At 35.4% G+C, this 24969-nt stretch overlaps 1 protein-coding gene and 1 long non-coding RNA gene across 2 annotated transcripts in view; one reads left to right on the plus strand and one right to left on the minus strand.

Annotated features, from left to right (window-relative positions):
* Positions 1 to 24969, plus strand: part of LOC139958336 (uncharacterized) — a 102911-nt gene that overhangs the window by 68002 nt on the left and 9940 nt on the right. The window lies entirely within an intron of this gene.
* The window catches only part of LOC139958331 (receptor-type tyrosine-protein phosphatase-like N), a 136453-nt gene that overhangs the window by 58850 nt on the left and 52634 nt on the right, over positions 1 to 24969 (minus strand). Inside the window, exons 7-9 of the mRNA XM_071955319.1 lie at positions 24096 to 24222; positions 16960 to 17043; positions 10831 to 10910 (exon numbers count right to left, since the gene is read on the minus strand). Of these exons, the coding sequence (XP_071811420.1) occupies positions 10831 to 10910; positions 16960 to 17043; positions 24096 to 24222 (291 nt within the window). The remainder of the gene's footprint in view (positions 1 to 10830; positions 10911 to 16959; positions 17044 to 24095; positions 24223 to 24969) is intronic.

A 24969-nucleotide genomic window follows, 5' to 3' on the forward strand; every position in this document is an offset into this window, starting at 1 on the left:
CAACAGCAGCTTTCGAAGAATAATGTTAGCCCTATATGTTAAAATTCCGCGATTTTACTCTCCCAAAAAGCAGCAGCGAAAAATAGGTCGCTGGTTCCATAGCAGGTTACTCACCGGCGCATATATACACGGGCACACATTTGATTAGGAGCACACAACTAATATTCAGTCACAGCAAGATGATTTCATCGCTAAGATTTACATCTCTTCAATGAAGCATGACATTTTCATACAGTAGGGATTGAATATCTAATCAATTCCATTTCCTGAAAATGTTGTTTATGAAAAAAAACAGAAAACATTTCTTCTAATCTACTGTAATTTCAGACCACTTTTTGCTTTTTTCATTTAATTATTTTCTAGTATTTCCTTTTAACTTTATCTATCTCCTTTCTAATGGTATAGTTTTAGCTCCCTTTGACATTTCAGGCAAACTTTTATTGTTGTACGTGTAGCATCCAAGATGGGCAGGCAGCTTCTATCATGTGGGAGCTGTGTATGTCCCAGAATGATACTGAATTAATTGCATCTACTTCTGTATGACACAAACCCAACTATCATCTTTACTTATCGTAGGATTTTGTGATGATACCCCCCCCCCCCCAAAGCAAAACACAACAGACTCTGTAAACTGAAATTGTTCTCTTTCCTTTCAAGAGGATAAAACTCCAATCATTTTCGTCATCAAACACATTTACTGTGTGTGTAAAGAAAGATATTCTTTGCACAGTGAATTCATGGTTCATTTATTTACTGTGACTAGTGGGCTGTGACTTGGACAAGTCTAAACCTTAAATTATCCAGCCAACAGAGCTTAAGGGTTTAGTAATATTCTTCTTTATTTGCTATTCATTTCTTTCATATTATTTTGCACCCAAAAGTGCAAGAATTAAAGTGGTAACAATTTTAAGAGCTTTTGACACATTATTAGGACAATAGTCATTGGCTGTGATAACAGTCGTTGTGTTTTGTATTACAATTCATTTTCTCACTCTGCTCTGCTCTTTATTATGATATTTCTGTTTGAACGTACAAGAAATAGATTTGAATTGCAATGAATTCAAATTGTCCAATGGAGATGAATCCATATCCTAATAAAAATAGGTCACAAATAAATATGCCTTTAATATCCTGTAAGACACTTAGGATAGCAATGTTAAAAATCACTTGGTAAAAAAATAATCAAAACTAGAGTATGCAATGTTTCCCAATGGAATGAGGGCAGTATTGAAAGAACTTATTGTACATAGACTCAGGATGTGTGACCTGATTGCTTCGCAGATGACATTGCAAAGGTCCTACCTGTACTGCGTAAGATTTGTCACAGGGCCTCTACTCGTAATGCGTAAGGTTGTCATGTAATATAAATGTTTGAGAAATCGAATGAGAACTTTATTTCTTAATACGTAAAACTAATTTTATTCCACCTGTTGAATGTCACTTTTAACAATCACAAACAGGGCAGACCTATGATTTTAGTAATAGCAACCATTCTGAGAAGTGACAGTCTTGCCGTTGCCTGGCCAAACAATAAAGTCTTCAATTTTGAGTACAGCATTTCTGTATGTTGCCTTGTTGGACGAATCTAAGTAATTACCGACTTTGCAATCAGCTTCATAGTCATTGCTGTTTTGCAATCCGAGGTCCCCCTCACAATTTTGCAAGGTCAGTAAAAGTGACTCCATAGCTTTCCGTTTCGGGAGACCAAAAAGGGGAATCTTGTCATATGTATTTATCAAGTTAATAATCATGGAAATTATTTAACATTTAAGGAGTATAGGCCATACCCAGCCTAACATGAAAGAGATATATACTTTCCCAATGTAGATAACTAAAGCGACATGAACTGTATTTAATAACACGACATCGTTAACAAAACCAAGTCATATTTCAGCTAAACTTTAAACTGTGCAGATAAGACTTGCAGCAACCCTTTTTAAGACCTGTTCAGTTTTCGTTAAAAAGCATTAATTCTTCGTCGTTTGTTCATGTGTCTGATTTCCATCGCTATTTGAATAAGCGCATAAGCACGTACCCGAAGGAATCAATTTAAGACGAGAGTACGAGTGCAGCCTCATTGACAGATCATCTTAAAAGAGCTCCTATTTCCTCTGATTATTTACTTCATTGATTCGGCCTTGAGTTTGTTTACATTAAAATGATTTGCCAGCTTTTGGTGAAAACAACATCATAGAAAAATCTGAGGAGATTATCCAAGGTTTTTGGTTTGACAAAGTTTCTGTAATAATCAATACGGAAACTACATAGAATTAATGCTTTTGATATCCAATAAGAGTGTTCTGGTCCTTAATTTTGTTTGCAATGTATAGGCACCCTGCTTTTTTGGATTCCCAAGAGGGAATACTATGCAGTCACTCTTACCGACCATGCAAAATTTTGTGGGGGAGAGCGGATTGTAAAGTCGGCGATGACTATAACACATCGTAAAGTTGGTAATTACTATTACGGTTACATTCGTCCAACACGGCATCATACAGAAATGTTGTACTCGCAGCTGAAGCCAAAGTGAATTAATCAGGTCAGACATCCGGAGTCTATGCATGCTAAGTTCTTCAATACTGCCCTCGTTACTGTAGTTTTGATTGTAAGTATGCCTCTGAAAAAACTTGCCAAAACCACAATATCTATTTAATCCTCAGAATGTGAGAACGCACAACTAAAGGCAAACTAAATGCATATATGCAATAAATTACAGCAAACCCAACCAAATCAAGGTGTTTTGACACACTAACAAAGATATAGTGAACCTGAATTTTGAAAAACAGTTTAAACCACTGATATCACCTTTTTATACAACTATCCTAGTTACATCGGAGAACCTATCACACAATATGCACATCCCACCCCCATCCATCCCATCCACCCCCCCACCCCAGTTGTTCTTGGATTGATAACACCGTTCTATACAACTCTCCTTGCTCTTCAGGGAAAGTCCACACAATATGCACATCCCCCTTCTTCTCCCCCCCCCACCAAACATTTGATTAAAAATCATTTCTGAGTTTGATTGTCTTCATCAACTTGAGAAATTCAGATTGGAATTTCAATTTACAAGCTAAGATCAAAGGAAGATTATGACAATGATATCATCTACAGTGATTTTTTGTTCTAATTCAGTGATCAAACGTTTTCTTTGAACCTCTCACCAACGGTCAACCTACGTATTTTCAACACGATGGATGGGTGCAATAACAGGTGCGTCAGGCTGTCATCAATCATCCCGGATCGATAATTAAAATCTCTTGATTTCTTTTTCTCACCAAATGAATGATTCAACAGTACTTATTAAGTGACTTTTCAACAAACTGAAAAAACTGACGATTATAACATAAATTGGAACAGGTTGTTTTTCGCTGGTTCAATCAGGAGTTTGAGTGAGGAAGGGATTATATGGAAGTAAGGGAGAGAGTTGGAAAGGAGGAGCAACAAGTCAAACTGTATAGAAATTCATGATCACACACAGAACTATTCATCTACTTGAAAAAAGAACAGAGTGTATAGGAAGTGATCAGTTGCCTTTCCGATGTGATTAATATGCAACAAAGCACACACTATATAGTAACCCTCACATTCTTGAAGACATCCTCCATAACTTAAAGGAATTGTCTGGTGGAAGATTTTGATACATTTTCCTTGTAGTTATTATTTTTCTCTTTCTAACCATGTAAAAATTGTCCCCATTCGACGTTTTCTTCTTGTAGAAATCTGGTTTTCAAATTCACCAGTTTCTCACCAAAAGTACCGTTTGTTCGAACGCATCAATATGGTGATTGACGTAGTGCTGGCAAATAGGCAAAACAGGCGACTTGAAGTTAGCACTCCCATTTCCGCAACAAATACACTCTCCCGTGTACACGCACAAGCGATTGCCTATTACATATAACGTACCTATCGCGAACGTTACAGCCTACCATCCCCAGTTGGTATACGTATAGCGTTGCACATAATATACTCTCACACTCAAACCACAGTTCATAAACTTCCATAATCTACAGGTGGTCAGTACTGCCTCTTAATTTAAACATTCTAGATTTCACTACAAAACTGTTTGTTTTTGTTTCAGAAGTATTTTCCTGTGGGTTCGAAATTAGAATCCTCCAAATTATACCCATCTAAGGAGGAATTCATGAGAAATTGACAAAATGTCTCACACATGGAGGGAAAATAATACATTAAAGAGTGACAGTGAAAAGATTCTGGAGGGTTGAGAATAAATGAGTGACCATTATTTTAACTTTCTAGCACATCTGGCAACAACAATGAAAAGTTACATAAAGTTACTTAAAAACTGTTAAGTTTGTCAGGACAATTCTGTTCACACAAATGAAGAGATAGATAATTCTGGGGGTTCAAATTTTCTCAAATAGTTCACTCGACTGTTTCATTACACAATCAATAGCTTGTGACTGATCGATGTGAACAACATTTATTATACATAACATGATGCCAATCTTCCATTAAGAAAAACTGAACAACACCACCCCACTCAAACAAGGAAATGATGAGTATCAATAGTCCCTAGTAATAAGTTATTAGCTTATAACTTCAGAACTTGAAACATCTTAAGAGTACTCTCCAACTAACAACAGTGACCAGCTTTCATCGGCATCCAATTTTTTGGTTTCTTGTAAAAGCGCACTGAGATCGCCGGTACAATGCACTATATAAATAAGAGTTATTATTTTTTATTAATATTATTATTATTATCCCTGAAATTATACCATCTTTGTTCAAGTTATGACCAAAGTCTGAAAATAAGAAATATTCAAATGGAAAGGTTTGTGCTGATGGTGCAAAATTTACAGGAGAAAAATAAACCAACAAAATCAATGAACACCCACGTCTGATTCATAAAAGGTTGTGCTTTTGTCTTAGACAAATATATTTCTTGCCAGACAATGGCTTTTCTTTAATTACAGGAAAAAACACTCATTCCTAAACATACATTAATGTTATTGCACATTCCCCACCAATGCTGTTTTAACAATTATCCAAAGGAAATTTCAAATAAATCTAAAGACAACCAGGCAAGGTTTCTTCAATATGCTGGCCCATAATTTAAAGAATATCAATACTGAATGCCCATATCCAATGCTAATATCCAATAATTTGCCTTCCCTGTAAAATGATGGAGTTTGTGGCCACAAATGTTTACATAAATACTTAAAAGTTTGCAACAAAATGATAAATTGTTAACCTAAATGACAAGTGAACAGATGAAAGGAAACTAGCCAAATATTTATTGAGGAATTAATATTTTTCTATCACTAATCGATTCCGTCACAAGCCAAATTTCCAACACCTGTTAACCTGATGACTCATAGACGAATACTGCCCTCGATATTGTTTCAAGAAGCATTGCAGCACAATGTTAAAATTTCTGTCTTTTATGGCTTGTTATAAAAGAATAAATGTGTTGTTACACTTCAAGTTACAATAGCTCCAACACATAAAATTAATATTAACTTTTCGTAGAAAAAAAAAATCATCCATACCAATTTAGGCAGGAATAAGATTAAAAAATAATAATGCACAGCTGAAAGCTATATTTACAGTACACTCAATGGTTCTAAGTACAAAATATCTAAAATTACTAAACAAGCCTCGAAAATTACAAGAAAGTATTAAGTATTTTCTCTGATGGTACTGGCAGAAATACTTTCAATATATCCTGATAGCTTTGAGAGTGTACTGCGTTCCAAACGTTGCTAAAGTGACACAAATTGAAAGAGAAAGTTATTTTTGAAAGGTTTCTTTTTTTAATGAATTCCTGTACCATTAGACGAGTTTCTTTTATAGTCTCTGCAGAGCACTGGTGTTGCTGAATCATGTGATAGAACTCAAATTGAATAACATTATGCTGTTTATATTATTATACATCCTATAGTTGTCCTTTTTGAATCTTGGATACTGGAACAGAGGAAGTAAATATTATGAAAACTTTCTGATTTTATCAGTTTTTCAAGGGAGTAGCTAACTAACTAAGTAAAGTTGACAAAAGTGTGCTGTCTGTGCTATGAGGGAAGGGTGAAGGAGTGGTGTATTGAATATTCATTACAGACATGAATAACCATGAATACTATGCATATTATGTCTCTACTAAGGTTGAGTTCAAGTAGATATTATATGGATATGAATAAACATATAGATAAAGAAAAATCATTCAAAGAAACAAGGTATGTAAAATATCAGATGTTAGACAGGATACACCAATTAGAGGGGGAAAATCCCAAAGCTGTTTCATCGTACAGTTCTCATGAATTTTTTTCGCTGGCAGTCGTACAAATTGTCTACCAGCCATTTATTTTATTTGAGTAAGGCGGTCTCAATTAAAACTCTTTGTCGTAACGGAAAAACCTAATCTGCCTTATTAGTTATTAAGAGTTAATTAATAACTGTAATAGAGAACACTAACAGGTAATACCACACAATACCAAGCAGGAAATGATGTTTGCAGACAGACTATGTATTCTATCCCTCCCACCCTCCCTTACTCTCTCTCTCCACGTGGCATCGTTGTACCTGTACAGAACTGAAACTAGCTCCGACGATGTGGATGACAAATTGATTTCGGAATGGGAATGCCACATCTGGTTCTGTTTGACTTAAGGACAGCTGCCTCGGCTTTAACAAACACTCTGGCAAACAAATATCGTAAAACAAAACGCTGCAAGCACACTCGCCAAGGGTAAACAAGAAGCCAGCTGATAGCAGAGATTAAACAATGCTAATCCACTCACAGCATTTTTCTACGTGCAAAAATGTTGCAAGAAAATGAAAGGGGGGGGGGGGTGGGAAAACATATATTTATAATTGGCCAAACCAAACCTTTCTTTGTTCAGTAGCCAACACCATTGAACAGTGATGATAATTTTCCTTTTGTTTGAAAATTTCATAAGTCAACATCACCGTTTAACTGCATTTATCAAAGTCTACGATTATCGACAGTGTTTTAGACTATTGATGAATAATTAAACAAAAAGATTACAACAGACAAGTTTTTATTATAATTCTAATTGTAGCAGCAGCAACAGCTGGGCTTGGTGTTAATGAGCTGTTTCAAAGGCTTAAAGTTGCACAACAAAAGAATACCATTACATGTACACAGTGAATTATAGAAGTACAGTATAGAGAGGTCCATGTCACATATGTACAACACAGCTGGCTAAATTAGATGTTAATTACATGAAGGCCAGATGGGATTCCTGCTAATCCACTGAATCTAGGGATTAAAAGCAGATCAGGGATGGGGTAGGGGTTGGGTAGAGGGTTGAGGGACAAAGAACACTCTCACATAGTACTGGTTTATAATTTAATTTCAGGTTTATATTTTTGTGTCATTTATACTATTTAATGAGCCAACGGTACAGAAACAGAATAGAAAGAATATTTAAATCATCGGTTTTGGGCCAATTATCTTGCAAAGGTAATTATCTCTATAAAAATTCTCAAAACTGTTTACCAGCCAAAGCATTGCACACAAGAACACACATGTGTACCCTGTGGTTTATTTTCAGACTGAGGATCCCATTGTTTTTTTCCACTGTTCAAATCCACAAATCCTAGCCTTAACAATACCCCTTTAACAATAGAATTCTTCTGAGGACTTAGTGATTCTTTTCAAATGATTATGAGGACTTGGAATTCCTTTGTTCAAGTCCTCATTTGAAATACAAAACAAGTGCACATTAATGCACAACAACCCACGCAGCTGTGTTTCACACACAGACCGAGGACCCCATTGTTTTTTCCATTGTTCAAATCCATGTACCCTAACCTTGGGAGGACGTGGGGATTCTTTAGAAATCACATCCCAGGACATGGAATTCCTTTGTTCAAGTCCTCAGTCAGGATACAAAACAAACGCATGCACTTGTACACACACACACGCATTCCATCATCACTGCATAAATTCCTTTTTTCTTCAGGAAAGGAATAAAAATTCAGAACTTAAAGTCCTACAACATGTTCTCGACCTTTGACCTTCGACCAATACCAACCACATTTTCCAGACCAATTCTACCTAAGGGGAACCAGAAAGCAACTTAAAAGGTTATTAAAGCATCATAATGTGGTAAACCTGAACATCTTCTCCCCCACCCCCAATAAAACAACAAAAATATATACAATTAAATAATTACAATTAAATATATACAATTAAATATATACAATTAAACAATTAAATAAATTTAAAAAAAAAAAACTTTAACTGGTTGATTAGAAATTTTGAATTATAATCATGAGAATTTCTTTGTGTTTGATGTCAGAGGTCACTTGTCCAGCTGGTGGGAATTCGTACTTTCAGAGCGATAAATTTATGAGAATACCAAAGGACTCTCTGATCATTGCTTACTAAGCTAGACCTAAGGGTAAAGTGCAACACCTGTCCATAAAACGTGCACGTTTAAAGAATAAAACTCACTATTAACTTGACTTTTACTTGAAACATGCTCAAAAACAACCGAAAAGTGCAAGAAGAAAGAAAGAAGACAAAAACATGCCTTCTTCAAAAAAAGGAAAAACAAATTCACAATGAGCTGTGCTACACGAGATATTAGTGTATTATTAATTTAGTATACTAATTTATTCATTAATACAAAGATTATAATCTGATCCGTTTCCTCCCCTTCCCAGGGGCTTTCTTAAACTCAAGGAAAGCCAAGAACTAATCCAATCAACAGAGTGAAGGGGAAGCTGCGAAGTTGGTCGCCTTCTTCACAGATTTCTAAAAGAAAACATTGTCAGCCTGGGATTTAAAATAAAAATCTCTCTTTGCATAAATTATATATTTTATTCAAACTGATCGGTGATAGATACAAAAACTGACTCTGATAGTCAGTTTGATAGTCTGATACAAAAACAGACTGACTGATAGATACAAAAACTCACATTCTCTCTCCACTGTTATGTTGGCTTGTTATTTGTTATACTAAATCTTCCTTTTGTACCTTTCACATTTATTTTCTCCCACCCCACCCCCCCCACCCCCAGGGATGACAGTAAACTTACTTGTTAATAATCTGACTCCGTGACCATTAATCTTACTTTCAGGCATATTTTGAGGGCAATAATAAAAGTCTTTACAATCACACATTTATGATGAAAAACACATGACGATAATTTAATACATCACAGTCCCATTTGTAATCATATGGATGCGAACAATAGTGCAGTTGTTGTACAGGTACAGGTAAGTATAAGGCCGCAATAACAATTTGTTGGTTACGCTATCTGACCCTTCCACAGTCAATTTATATTTTTCATTACTTCATGATCAAAAGCAAGCAGCCTAGATTTATATCCTACAAGACTCTCATTTCTTCAAAGCTTCATCATCTTATTCCAATATACTTGTATCCTAACCTCTTTGTGATTCCATTACGAGTAACGTTAATGAGCGATATGACTTTGCCTTTTGGCTTTACGACTAATTTGTACATCAAAGCGAGAAGCACCCGTTTCCTTTAAGCTGCTCGCACAATTGCATTCAACTTTTAAGATTAATTTCTTGAATGCTCATCCAAGCCTCACTTAATATGACATATTTCTCTTCTCAAATCATCTCTACCAAAAAAAAGAAAACTAAATGACAAAAGAAGAAAGAATTGAAAGATAAAGAAATGACCCTGAAGCAAAACTGCTGCCAATAATCCTTTTGCACTGTTGTGTCAATGACTCCCCCCTCCATTCAGAAGCAGACCTTGTGCAAGCTTTTAATTTTAATAAAAGCAAACGTAAAATGTTACTCCTTTTCTGCTTAATTTTAAGGAAATCTATTACACACAGAAAATAGGTTGTCAAATGAGGCATATTACGAAGAACGTTGATGAATGAAATTAAGGGCGCACTTGCAAAACTTGTTTATCAAATTCATCAACATTTAATTCAACAAAAGGCTAGCTTCCAAAATGATGGCAGCATTTTTAAATTACTTATCATAGGTAGAAAAAGTATTGAGAACATTAAATTTAAAATACTGCCATCGATTTTGCATGCCCGTCATGATAACATCCAGTCTATCAGATTTGAGATTAAGAAGTTTATTCAAAGTTTTGCAGCTTTGAAATCTATCTGTTTTGTGCATATGATAAACATAAAGTAATCCTACTTTTACAGAGCGTTTTCCTTTTGTGCATCCTGCTTTTACTATGAAATTCACGACGAAGGAAATCAAATGAGCATTAAGTGCTCGACCATGTTAGCAGAAGTTGAATATCTCCACGCATCTTCAGGCAATAATTTTGGCAAAATTTTTGATAAGATTGTATATAACATTACATTTTATCATCTTTGAGGTAAGCACTGATTTTTTGCAATAAACAAAGTAACGAACATGAAACTTTGGCTTAGTTAAAAAGTTTAAACCATACCAAGAACAGCAGGGACCTTTATGCACATATTTGGCAAGTCACATGACTTGAGATACCATGTTTACAAGATTTTCTTCCCACTGTCCATATGTTTCATGATGTATCACAGCACATAAAATAGGTGGCAGAAATGGGTGTTTTTGGGGGGGGGGGTGGGGATCAGGATAGAACAACATCAGAAAATGCTTAAGAAATGGATTTCTTGGTTCAGATTGGTAATTCTTTTATAAAAAGCAGCAGTTCTGAAAATTGTGGAAATCTGCTTTGGTCTGGTAGTCAAACCAATGGATTTTTATATGTCTAAGGACAATTAAAAAAAGACTGGATCATGTTAAACAAATCTGCAAAAAAGGTCATTTACCATTAGTGCAGGAACAACCGGCAACACCAACAGATTAGATAATTCAACCAAATTTTGGTATTTCCTGACAAATCTTACCTGCGCTGGTTGCAACGATTGCAGGACTCATCTTCTGATCATTCGAATTAACAAAAAATGTGACCTCCGAACCGTGTGACCTGTCAACAAACAAAACGAATCGAAAGACATTTAAAAGAATTATAAATACTTACTTATAAGTAATTCGAATAAGAAACGAACTCCACACGAAAAAAAACCCACTTCTTTGCACTTTGGGTAGTAAAAGGAAAAGGAGGGTCATCGAGGGTGTACAGTGTTAAGAAGGTTTACCAGAGTACTCTTAGCAGGCTAGAATAAGAGTGCTGAGGTTGTGAGAAGACAGGTTATCAAGGATGCATAATAAATCTGTTGACAAGTAATATAGTTTACTTTGATTTCGAGAAGAAACGTATACTGTGATTTTTCGTTGGGCTTGAACACAATTGTTTTGAAATGAGGTAACCAATGACTCAGATGACTCAGTCACTCACTTAATGTAAACTAAAAAATGTGAAGAAACTCGCAGAAATAGTGACACGTGTCTGTGGGAGGAACGTTAGCCATCTTTTAAATTAAACTCAATTTCTGAAATTTGGGAGGTTTTGTACTTGAAGAAAGGAGCTCTGCTTGACTAATTATTAATTATTATATGACCCGACTCACTTCCCAAAACATTCAAACATTTTTCGCTTGAGTAACTGGTGCATGGATCCATACCAAGATGTTTTTCTTCTCTCCCAAAGTGGTTATTCAATCATGTGATTTCAATTATGTAATAGTGTCAAATGTGCGAAGAAAGAAGATTAGAAATATAAATTGACAGTGGTTATATATCTCGGATTATAAATTTTCAAATTGTGTCTTATTTTCAGTTTCTGAATTAGGCAAATGCACGACCAAAAGTCTTTGCATACATAGATTTTTCACCAACCGTGTATTTGGGCAACAATTTAAGCTGCTTTGTAAATTGAGGTACCAATATAATATGGCAAAGTTATCTGCTCATTTAAGTATTATGTAATGTCAAAGGTCGTCAAGAAATTTCTAATGTGGAAGTAATTATGAATAATGGGTCAAAGGTCACATTGAGCATTATCACACACAGCTTCCAAGATTGAGGAAAACTGTAACTCGAAATCTTGATTTTGGTAGTAGTTTTGCAAAACCAAAGCAACATTGTAGCTACAGTACTACAAAACAAAACATACCATTTAAGCCATAGTACAAAATACAACATATCATCATTTGAGCCATACTACAAAATACAACATATCATTTGAGCCATACTGCAAAACAAAACATATCATTTGAGCCATACTGCAAAACAAAACATACCATTTAAGCCATACTATTGATACTACAAAACAAATGATACCATTTCAGCTATACTACAAACTAAAACATATCATTTATGCCATACTAAAAAATGCAACATACCATACTACAAAAATACTACCATACTACCATACTATAAAAATATTACAACATACTACAAAAACATACCATTTAAGCCATACTACAAAATCAATCATATCATTTGAGCCATACTACAAAATAAAACATACCATTTCAGCCATACTGCAAAACAAAACATATCATTTGAGCTATACTACAAAATAAAACATATCATTTAAGCCATACTACAAAATAAAACATATCATTTAAGCCATACTAAAAAATCAATCATATCATTTGAGCCATACTACCAATAAACATAAAACATACCATCTGAGCCATACTACAAAATAAAGCATACTATTTCAGCAAGTGACTCAGTGAAATAAACATTTTTGTTTTATTGACAGAATTACCCTCATCTATCTTACTTTACTGTCAATGTTAATGCCTTGCACACCATCACAGTCTCCAACGACAACAGAGTGAGCTCTGCTTGTTTAATATGGGTCGTTCCATCACATGCTCAATTTGTGACAGTTTGCTGTCTCCTTAACGTTGGAAATAAATTAATTACTTCCTCTATATAACATTTGGCGATATATTCATCAAAAAGTCACATAGTTTTTAACATCAAAATGTGTTAACACAAAACAGAAACTTAATTAAACAGTGAGTCTCAACCCTTACAGAATAGTCATTTTAGTTGGCTCTGTTGATTACAGAGACAGCAGAAATGTCGCAAAACATGAGATCACTCTCAAACTTAAGAATTCATAAATCATCTGTGATATTTAAGACTGGAAATTATAATAGTAGAGACTGTCTGAGAATAAAATAATAGTAGAGATTGTCTGAGGGAAAAGACAAGAGAGGAAAAACAGAAATAGAAAGTTCTCAATTTTTAATAATGTAAATTTATGAAGCATATCATTCCAGTTATAAAGAATAAAAATATAACCAAAAATACCCCTTTTTATTGCTATTTATGGCTCATGCAGGTAAAAGGCGAATATGGTTAGAGAGAAGTAAATTTTCTTGATTGTAAATGAAATGAGAGGGGAAAAAAAGGAATTTTTAATTTTAAAGACTTGTTTACCATCCCTTTTCCTCTACTAATGAGTCTAAAAACTGAAGTATTAACAAAGAGAAAGAGTGGTACTAAAAGGAACCTGCACTGAAAGTAGAAATTTATTTATGAATTGTCCTTAATATACCAAAAGAGATTTTTAAATAAAAATGAAAAAATCTAGGTAAAATATAACAAATATATGTGAGACACTGGTATTAAGAGAAAGAAAAGTTATATATTTAAAAGTGTTCAGTTTGCATTCCAGAAATAAAAAGTAAAAACAAAGAAAAGAAAATATTGCAAAACCGTGAAAGTTTTAAGACCTTCTGTGCTTCCCTTTACCCTTTTTAAAATGTCTATAGTGGAGTATTTGCTTTCTAGAGTGGTAATGGTAAAGAAATATTTGCAAAATATCAAAACTTACTTGGCTGCGAAAGATATATGATACAACGAAAAGAAGAAAGATAAGTCATGTTATTCCACTTTCCATATTGTAAATAGTTTAAAGAAATAAACTAAACTAAATTAAGCATTGGAAATATTCTATGTATTTACTATTTAATAGTGAATGGTGCTGTGGCTTATGAAGCAATGAGGATTAGCAATTGGGAGGTTCCTGGTTAGATACCCGGCCGGGTCATAGTAAGGTGGGTTTTTCATCCAAGAGTAATCTACGGTTTTCCCATCTGAAATGACTTTCTAAATTGAGTTAAAATGTTGAATTGGAACCCATCTGATGTGAAAGTTGTAATCCATAAGCCCTTGCAGGCTTCTCCCTCATTCATGGTCGCTTAAGCGTCATAAAAATAACTGCATGATTAATAGTTGACAAGTGTTTCTGTGAACCTTAATATTATAAAATATATAATCTCTAGTAAAAATGGTGGAATCGCCGAGTAGAAAACATAAATCGGCAACCCTTGCCCTCAACTCCTCTTTACTCTGCTAAACCATACGCACCAACAACAACAATGTCATCAGAAAATTTTGAAATTTTGACATGGTAATTTAAGAAATATATAAAGTCAATGTTCACATTTTTCCAAAACAATGTCTCTATTACTAGAACTGTAAGAGACCACTGCTCTTACTACACTAAATATGTCTTTACCTCTGACTTGCCTCTTTTAAATGTTCACTCTGGAGCCACCAATGTGTTTCTGCTGGTCATACTGGAGACTAACTGTCTACCACTACAACAAAAAAATGCTGAGATTCTTTGTATCTTCAAGAAAACTTGAACTAAATTTATGAGATTCCTTTATCTTCTTCTCCTTTGATGTATATATCCTGCAATCTCTTCTTCCTCCCACCCTCTCTCTCTTACACCTATTTGTGACCTACTTCTACAGCTGGGTACATCCCTTCATTAAATTACCCTTTATTCAACCATTCTTACCATCCCAGAATTAATTACATTTGTGATACAGTTCTTTTATTTGGTAACCATGGTAACCCAATTCTTCTGATGTTTTTCGGGTCAATAAACTGGTGCAACAAGTAGAGCACTATTCATTTGATTTAGTTTAATATTGTGTCAAATTTAGCAGTTCAAGGGGGTCGATGATGTTCATTTTATGGCTTGATATTACATTTATGGGCAATATTTCACTCTTAATTTTATCAGGTTTTAGTTTCACAGCAGTAACATCCCTCACTCACTCTCAAACAAGTAAATATTGGTGATTGGGATATGCTTTAGTTATGGTTGACCATAACACCTGCACACATGTGCTGCTGCTGATTTCTCATTTCCTGTACTTGTCAATATCAAGGAAATGAACATTTTCTACTTCAAGAAAATCTGGAGCCAAATAAAAAATAATACATAGAAAGCCCAAAATAATATTGAATATGGTTCATAAGATGCAATTAAAAAAAAGAAAAGGAATTTGAAATGTGGCTAATTAAAGCAACATATGTTCGTCCGGTAACTTTATCATTTCTGTTGCTCCAGGAAGAGCAAGAATCTGTCCAAATTATGCCATTTTATGCCCTGTTACCCCTGACGATACTGGTCTGAGGCCCAAATGACACTGAGATAGGAAGGGAATGTTGAGTTTCCTGATTTAAACAGATACAGGAAATAAATACACTCAAATGGAAGAGTCAACCCTAACTAAATTTTCATATTAAACAAGATTAATGTGATACAAGGGTGGCACAAATATCAACACAGAGATGCAGTCTCCAACTAAACGCAGCCTAAATATTATACCAGTTTACTGTGTTCGATTACCCAATTGACCTTTGACCTAGCATAGTGGTGTAGGGGACCCACCCCCTCCTCTCCCAACTCTACCTTGTCCCTCAGACAGATAGGTATATTTGTAATCACAATATTCAAACATTGGCATAAGCACATATAGTGTGACCTATTCTCTCTTGTTTTTATTTTCCCTCCATACCCCTTTTTCTTTCCTCCTTATTTATCTTTAAACTTTCTATGACTCTAATATTCCTAGATTTTACATCACCCCTGAGATCCTTTTTGTTTTTTTGTTTTATTTTTTACTTTTATTTTTTATTTGCTATGTGAGCTAGTCTCAGATTAAAGCAGGGAACACTTTCTTCAATAATCAGGAGTCTTGATAATTTCTTATCTCTACAGATGGCTGACAATCTTTTGTAGAGGATGCAAATCGATTTGATATTTTTCAGCTTAGATCGGCTAAAATTGTTACTAAATAATGGTGTCATTCAGAAGACAAATGCGCACATTTTATTTGATTACACCGCTAGAGGGCTTGATCTCAAAATAGTTGACATTTAGTGTCCTTCGAAATTTGTACCCCCTTTCATCAGGGGACTGCTAAGACCGATAAAATGTTTAGGCAGTCCACTCTATTGGCTCTCACTGATCACCTGATCAATGGAGATTGGCCATGAGGTATGTAAAGTGAAGCATTGATCCCTCAGTGACAGGTTAAGAAGTAGCGGAGTGCATAACGGTTGTAACGAATTATTTACGTCACGGGTCAAATTCTTTTTGTCAGATCACTTGAGGTGCTTTTGGGAATGAATAACAATTGTCAACTCCTGCCCTCCAGCCACCTACACACACTCACTCATACCCCTACGCCACCCCCCCCCCCCATTTCTACTTTACAGAATGATGAAAAGAAACTTGGACTAGCAAATTTAGAAGGATAGATGACCTGTGAACATTTTATGGTACCACTATGAAACAACATGGGGATATACTTTACATATTTCTTTGAGGGTTTGGGGATTTTTGTCAAGATTGAGGTATCTTATTGACACCTGCTAATTAACTAGAAGTAACACACAGGTTTATTCACTAGGTCCTTACTATTGTTGCATGTTTGATTTCTGGTTTTGTGGGGAAATAAAGTAAAACAACAGGCTGCATTTTTATGAACACAGGATTCTGCGTCCAGGATGCAATCTTCAATTGCTTGTGTCCGTCCGTCCGTCCGTCCGTCCGTCCGTCCGTCCGTCCGTCCGTCCGTCCGTCCGTCCGTCCGTCCGTCCGTCCGTCCGTCCGTCCGTCCGTCCGTCCGTCCGTCCGTCCGTCCGTCCGTCCGTCCGTCCGTCTGATATCTTGATATATATCGATATTTCATTTTGGTCATACCAATGGACCTCACTCAGTATCATCACTTTTCAAAGCGAAACAAGAAACTGATCATGAGCGATATACCGACACAGCTAGGAACCAAGCTGTTATATTGACTCACCTCACTTTGGAAAAGGTTTGGCTGGGTACTTCAAGCAGGAAGGCAAGATTGCTTACCAAGGATTCTGCATCTTCTTGAGATATTCTGAAAATAAAACAAAAGTAATAAAACATAATCCGAGCATTCATCTTTTTTACAGACATGCTTTACCTTTTAAAAAGGCAACAATAAATACATGTAACACTTAACAATAGTCATGTTTATGTGTTTATGAAACTGAAAATAATTTATCGTTTGAAGAACATGAGGCTGCTAGTTGCATTTGCGAGGACGGTAATATCGCCATACACGTTAAGCTCGAGTGGAAACTAAATTGTTAATTTGCGGTGTGTATGTTACAAGAGTTGTATACAACTGTGATGCGGTTGCTGATCTGTCCAATATCAACTTTACCCCTTTAAATCCTTCATCGCTTTCACAGCAGATATATCCAGTTCTTGAGTCCCTGTAGGGCATTAATTAATGGGACGAAAAACTGCTATTAAGACTAAATGTTATCCCTATGATCATCTAAGCTCAAGGGAAACATTTATGGAGGGAAAACACACTATGCAGGTTTAACGCACAAAACTGCAATTCAGTAACTTCTGAGAACCTGTTGAAATGTGGAAACAGTTATCTGAAGTTTAGAAATGAAATTGTAACCAGCTGATAAAACTCACGGTGGTTATGAAAGAAGACATAAATACCAACGTGTTCCCTGACGGTATATTTACGATTGACAAAACCTTATTTCGTTCTCGTAACACTAATATATTACTCTATCATTACAAGGCCATGATCAGTAATACCTCAAGTGGAAACATTGCGATACCTAAAACTGTTATGTGTGTTCCACAGGATATTAATGCAATTAAAATACCATCAAATCTCTCCCATCCACCACCATGATGAGTGCGTAGATAAACATGAACCAACGTTAATAAAATTCTGTTTATTATGAAAGTGAAACCGTACACCTGATTAATTGACTTTAGAATGTAAACATTAATGATAACAGTAATAATCATAAAATAACACAGTCATCTCAGCAAGATAGTACTCTTCTCAAGGTTTTAATCTTCTCTTTGATTAAACTGTAAACAAACATTAACTCTGCCTCTCTAATAACCTGCAACCATATCTTTAAAACTCTCTCTCTTCCTGTGGTAAATGTCAAGTGATTCATTCCTTTGAACATTATAATACGAGGTTTAACGGTCCTTGTTATCTGTAAAGTTATGCATATACAATCAACTAGTCTCACAGTCATCAGCCTTACAATGTTCAGCAGTGTCTTACTTGATTAATTAACGCATCCTTTCTTTGTGCTTTACTGCTTGAATAGATATGAACAGAAAAGTTGTCAACTGTTCCCGTTATTTCCAAACCTGTTTGTTCTTCTGTAAGTTAGATGATCAAGCTAGGATCAAGATGTAGGGCATTTTCAATTTGTAAACTCTTACTGTTTTTCTCTGAGATCTAACACAGTAAACAGCATCACTGTCTTTAACATTTTACTGCAAAAAACTATATTTTTATTTTTTGCTGACCATACATGGCTTGAAAGCAAGGAAAATATTGCTTGTTCTCCCCTGAAAATATTTCTAGCTTTTAAATTAAGTTTAGAAAAGGTTTATTATTGGAATAAAAAATTCGTTCTTTAAACTATACATTTGCATTGGTTTGTAATTTAGTGTCAGTCTAAGAAATCCATGAACAAGTTAACATGAAACCTGGACGCCTGTCAATCTAATTATGCAGTTACACGGATTCAAATGCTCCTATTTCATAGCCAGCTAGTAACCATTTACTTCATCAATGAACATTCCGTGTCCCAAAACTTTTATGCAAATTTTTAATTTTGTATTTGCGTACCTTTGATGGTTTAGTCCTAATTTTATCTGTGTTGGTGTTTTGTTGTTTGTATGAAATAACATAAATGATTGCAATGAGGTACGTTGAATTTCAATAATAATTCAGTTTGATGTCACCAGAGTGTGCTACCATGCTACCAAAACGCATGCTACCAAACTGGTTGCTCTACATAAAAAAAAAACTGTTTTTGTTCTGACTCCCAGCAAGTTTCATAAAGCTAAATGAAACTGTCCCATGCCTCTTCCTCTACTATTCAAACTGTTTATGCATTAAATTTTATTATAGACACTGCGTATATTCTAAACCTTTCTCTTTGATTGGTCGACTACTTCTTCCAGGGTAAGATTCCTCAACTCTTCCTCCCAGGGTAAGATTCCTCGAACTCTCCTTCCCAGGGTAATATTCCTCTTGGTAATGAGGTTAATATGTATATTAACCCAGAACCATTTACCTTAATAGTCAAACAATTACCCAACAACCACTTAGGAATGAATTGTCATTCCTTTCTGATTCCACACAGCAGTACTACTGTATACAAGTAGCAGCAGCACGCCAGACAACAGAATTATAATTTTTGTCCTAAATGAGGCATATCTTCTCACTTACAAGAGACAATGCCTAAAGTACGATGTATGCAGGTGCCAAGGCTGTGACTCTAAAAATCATCTCATATTTCATCTGTTATTTTAGTACCTGCTTTGCCTACAATGGAGTAACATTACAAATGGGTTTCCGAGGGCAAGTACTCGGTTTCCTTACTTGTAACATATCCTCTCTCCTCGATAAAATCCTCATCCCTGCAGAGATGAAGAATGTCCAGGCTTCTGTTCTTCTGTTTCCTTATATTGAGATTTATTTGTGTCAATACTTCATTCTTAGTATACAAAATGTAGGAAATATGATCCAAATATCATAGAAGCCATTCAAATAGTGCGGTTTTTATTCTCTCTCTTTTCAATTCTTTCCAGTATAAATTGAGAAATTCTTTTGGCGGTCACAATCTAGGAAACATGAGATATGCTGATTCACAAAATGCTGAGAAAATTATATTTGACTTTCTGTCCTAACTGGAGTACGGGACTGAACTGGCAATATCCAAGATGGCTGCCAATATACACCTCCGTCCCAGAGAATTCATAGCTTAGACGTTGACCTGTTAATAGAAACTTTTTTTGGTGGGTAGATTGATAATGAGGGCAAAAATTATATTTGACTCTCTGTCCTAACTGGAGTACGTGACTGAACTGGCAATATCCAAGATGGCTGCCAATATACACCTCCGTACCAGAGAATTCAAAGCCTAGACTCTGACCTGCTAAAAGAAACTTTTTTTGGTGGGTAGATTGATAATGAGGGCAGTAGACCAGAATGAATGGGGGCTGTGAGCTCAATTTTACTGATATCCAATAATTTTAGTTATCCAGCTAAATTTAGATTTTAGCTTGAAAGTGTGAAAGTTCTGAGAAGACAGGTAAGCTTAATGGAAGAGGTTGACAGTGGGTTGTGATATCATTTCACTGTGAGCAGAATCAAATGGTGAGTTCCAACAGCTACTTAAATGTAATCCACACAGCTAAAAGAAAATATGGATTCAGAAATTATGTTTCAAGGCTTGAATTAAAACTGTGTCTTGGAACATAAAAAGATATTATTGGAGAAAGGATTTTCAAAAATTCCTATATATTTGAAGTTTCTTTGAAGGATAAGGAGTTTGTTTGCAGCAGCTTGACAAATGAAGCTTTACATGCACACCAACTTGGCATCACTTGGTAGATACACTGTGTCAGTTGAAATAGGGAAATTGTAACAACAAACTATCAACTTTCATACTTTAATAGCTTACTATAAGATAAACGAATCAAAACCTCACAAAGAACAGTGCTTGGTCAACCATTGGATGGAGTTGCATTGACAGGCTATGTATCAGGTCAAGGAGAATCAACACATACAACTTATAAAAGCAACTTAAGAAACTGGTAGAAGTCGATATAAAATGACGCTTAGTGTAATAAATTAATGTATGTCAATTTAAACTGGTATGAGTCTATTAAAATTGACTCCCCTGTGACCTTATCCCCTGATCCACTGTGACCTGGTAGAGATGTCCTACCAACATTCAACCAAACCAACACAAATTGCATGATCTGTAAGAATCCTGATCACTTTCAAATTTAACAGAAAGTAGACTTTTCTCTTGAACGTTAACTTCCTAACCTTAAAAATCCATCACAATCTGATGAGAATTCATTACAGCAGAGAGTAAAATGTTGACGCAACCTTGCGGGAAACCGGAGGTTAAACTGTTTAGATTAATTTCAATTCGAAGATAAAACTAGCGGGGGAAGAAGACCAAAGCTAGACCAAAGTGTTTTGACTGCTTGTATATCAGGCCAAAGCTCTTTAATCAGATATCATTCGGTTTGGAGGCCAAACAATTTATGCCATGCTCTGAAGACTGAGCTAACTTGTCAAACACCATCGTACAATATACTGTATGTTCACCATGCACTGTAGGTGTGTATTGAGGCTACAGTAGTAAAATACAAAAACTATTGTCTGACAGTTATTGCAGAATTTATGGTTCCAAAACACCCAATTATCCACACACTCGGTATGGATATATCCATAGGATATGCTCTCGTGTGTGAAGGATATATGCATATATAGGAAGTGTGTTCTTTTGTTCATGGAAATGCCCTTTCTATAGGATATATCCTTACAACTGAGCATAGCTGTGATAATAATATGGTGTCCAAAAAAGGTCTGTTGCAAATGCATCACTTGTCTAAGAATGTCTGTTATCCCTAATTACCTCAACAATTTACTTCCTCCCATCAAGGAGAAATGGAACTAATGTCTGATTGGATATTAAACAAGATTCCTTCCTACCATAAATGAGGATTGACCATGCTACCAAACACGACATATATTTTACTTTCCATACCTTATCTTGTGTGGTTGCGATCAATTTCAAAATAGCGCCATCTAAAGCCTTCCTTTTTGACCACCAAGAAGAAACAAAATTCATGTATTTATTATAGGAATACCATATGTTAAATAGGTTTGTTAAAACTGTTCCCATACATATAAACAGCATCTTTAAGGTGGACATGTATGCCTCTGCTTCTCAATTATTTTTCCTTGACAGCCTATGTAGTGATTTTCCTAGTACTAGGCTAGTCTACATCTATAAATTTATAAGGCCTAAGTTCAACCGATTGTGACTGCTTGCTGATTTGATAAAACTGGATTGCACAGAGACTGAAAGTTTGTTCACAACAGCACACAAACATTTATCAAAAATTAGGAAACAAGCCAATGCATCTTTATCATGGGAGAATTTTATTATCAGATTCCAGCATCAGATGCCAGCAAAATTTTCCAAATTCCCAAATTTTTCCCCCCAAGAAATCAGTATGAATATGAAAAGTGTGTCTTGGTGATGAACTTTTAAAACAGATGAGAAACATGAAATCTTTGATAATCAGCTTTTGGTGATAAAAATACATTATGGAGGAGGATGTCTTAGCTTGATCAAGTAAGATCTTGTTTTGTGTAACATTTGTTATGTTTGGTAAACTAATGCAAAAGCCTTTATTAATGCTTGAAATTGGCATTAGTGACGGATTATCATTCTCTTTCTAGCCAAGAGTTTAGATTATCATTACTTAGAGTAATGATGAAAGATGGCAGATTTCATGCAGCTGATTCAATTTTGTTAACACTACTTGATTATTAAACAACTTTATAACATTATAACATCCAAATGCACTTGAAGCACTTCTAATAATGTCTTTTGCTTATATTGAGTAGATAAATTGATTTGATTGTTAACTATATTTCCCAAACTCCAAAATTGTTAAATTTATTGGTAATGATAATCAATTTCAATCCACACAGGTAAATGGAAACTATGCTAGGTCTAACCCCAGGGTATACAGTGTTATATGGATGTTAGGGTAGGCCTAAATACATTCAAGATGCAGAGGCATATATGCTAACTGTTGGAAATGTTTAACTGAAGTATCAAGCAACCATTGTGACGCACTATTACAGCTAAGTAATGATATGATTCCTGCTCATGTGTTTGTGTAACGGAGATGTTGTCATGGAAACAACAGCAGCTGCTGGTAATTCACATAGGTGATGTCATTCTCTAATATAGCATTGCTTGTAGGATAACATGTATTGCCATGGTTACAGCTCAGGTCAGGTCAGCAGATACAAACATAAAGTATGCACCATATAATAATATACATAGCGTGACGCAACCCACGAATAGAAGCAACGTATATCAAATTAAGGATAAAGTTATGAGCTTCTCATGGACATGAAGTATAGGCCAGTTACTTGTAATCTAACCTGAAGAATCAATTTGTGCAAATGCAGTTGGAACTATAGCTTTGTTCACCTTTCATAATGCAAGGAGCATCTGACCCCCCACAAGGTTAACCAGGATTTTAGTGTGGATGCTCCCGTAATCAGGATTATATATACCGCAATCATGATCTCCCTTTCTGGGAGGATCCTGCCCCGCAATCATGATCTCCCGTTCGGGGAGGATCCAGACCTTCCAAGGACCATCAAGATTGTAGTTTGGACACTCAGGGATCAAGCGACCCGAGAAACCTGTCATTTCTGCATAAACTATCACAGAAGTAACATATGAACATACAGAATGAAGCCCTCAAAGTGAACTGTAAACAACCATCGTGACCTTTATGTGAATGAATAACATCCTTTCGTTCATCGTTGATTAATTACTTGTTTGCTTCCTTGTTATCTTTGATTTGGTGAAAACCTTTCTGTGAGTCTCTTAGTTTGAGCGAAAGCAATCCTATTTTGAGAAATATCCTACCCAAGTTCGCTACTTGGGTGAGTTTCCTACAACTGCTCGTTCAAGGTGACCAAACGAATACAATTCAAGCAGTAGAGGATGTGAAAACATGCAAAAAATTAAATTTCAGAGCTCCCAGTGGACTGACGAAAGATGACGTTCAAAATATGGAACATAAAAGCTGCATTTTGTGCCGATATTACGAGTAGTAAACAATTTGTTTTTGTCTGTCCTCAAACCTGCTGCTTTTATGGAAGATCCCGAACTTATTGCTACATGATAGGAATCAATGGTATCCCTTTGGTCAGCAGAGACAAATATAACCTCTCTGAAAAGTCATCTCCTAATTCAAATTGTTTGTAACTTTTTCTATAAATTTTCTGTCCTTTTCTAGTTTCATATGTGAAAACTAATCAAAAGTGACATTTGACAAAAAACTCACTTGTCCTTGAGAGCGATATATGCATAGCCAGTCGCTGGAGGGGTTGTTTTCGGTTTGGACGTTGTAGCTGCAGTAGTGATAGGTTTCTCAGTATTTGCGGAGTCTCCCTTCGGCAATTCAACAGTCACTGTAAAGTCAAACAAAACAAGAATGAGTTAGATGCATCCATAAAAGGAAAAAATAGTCTGATTTCTTGTCGACAATTTTATACTAAATGTTATACTTAAAAAACACCTTTTAAATTGTCACAAGAAGTCTGAGTTTGCTTGAATAGCACCAACAGGGGTAAAGGAGTACTAAGAATAAATCGCATGGAAATAGTTAAAGGGATAGCCAACTGACTGAAGTTGATTGCTTCATAACATTTTCTGCATCTTTAGTTCACAATCCTCATAGCCTTGTGTATAGCAAAGATACTATACATACTATACTATACTATACATAGCCTTATACTATACATAGCCATATACTATACATATACTATACATAGCCATAGCTATACTATACATAGCCTTGTGTATGGCAAATATACTAGGTTTTCAAACTTGGTGGTAGTTTGTGAAAGTATCTGGCAACAGCAAAGTGTTGCCATGGCAATTCAGCTGAAAACATTTTTGATTTTCTTTCATGATATTTATACTCACATATTCACATATAAGATTTCTACAAAAATAAGTTTTGATGAAATTCAAATACACAGAACTTTCGCTGCTAGAGAAACATTCCGAATGTATCAGGTTTCAAAGATAAATCAACATAAAGATGTTGATTGTACAAGCTACCGTTATGCTTCAATTGATGAACACCAAGAAGAAGCAGAAGCAGAAGAAGAAGAGAAGAAGGAGAAATTCCTGTGACAAGCCACAAAGAAGAA

The sequence above is a fragment of the Apostichopus japonicus genome, chromosome 18 (assembly GCF_037975245.1).
Source record: "Apostichopus japonicus isolate 1M-3 chromosome 18, ASM3797524v1, whole genome shotgun sequence".
Lineage (NCBI taxonomy): Eukaryota > Metazoa > Echinodermata > Holothuroidea > Aspidochirotida > Stichopodidae > Apostichopus > Apostichopus japonicus.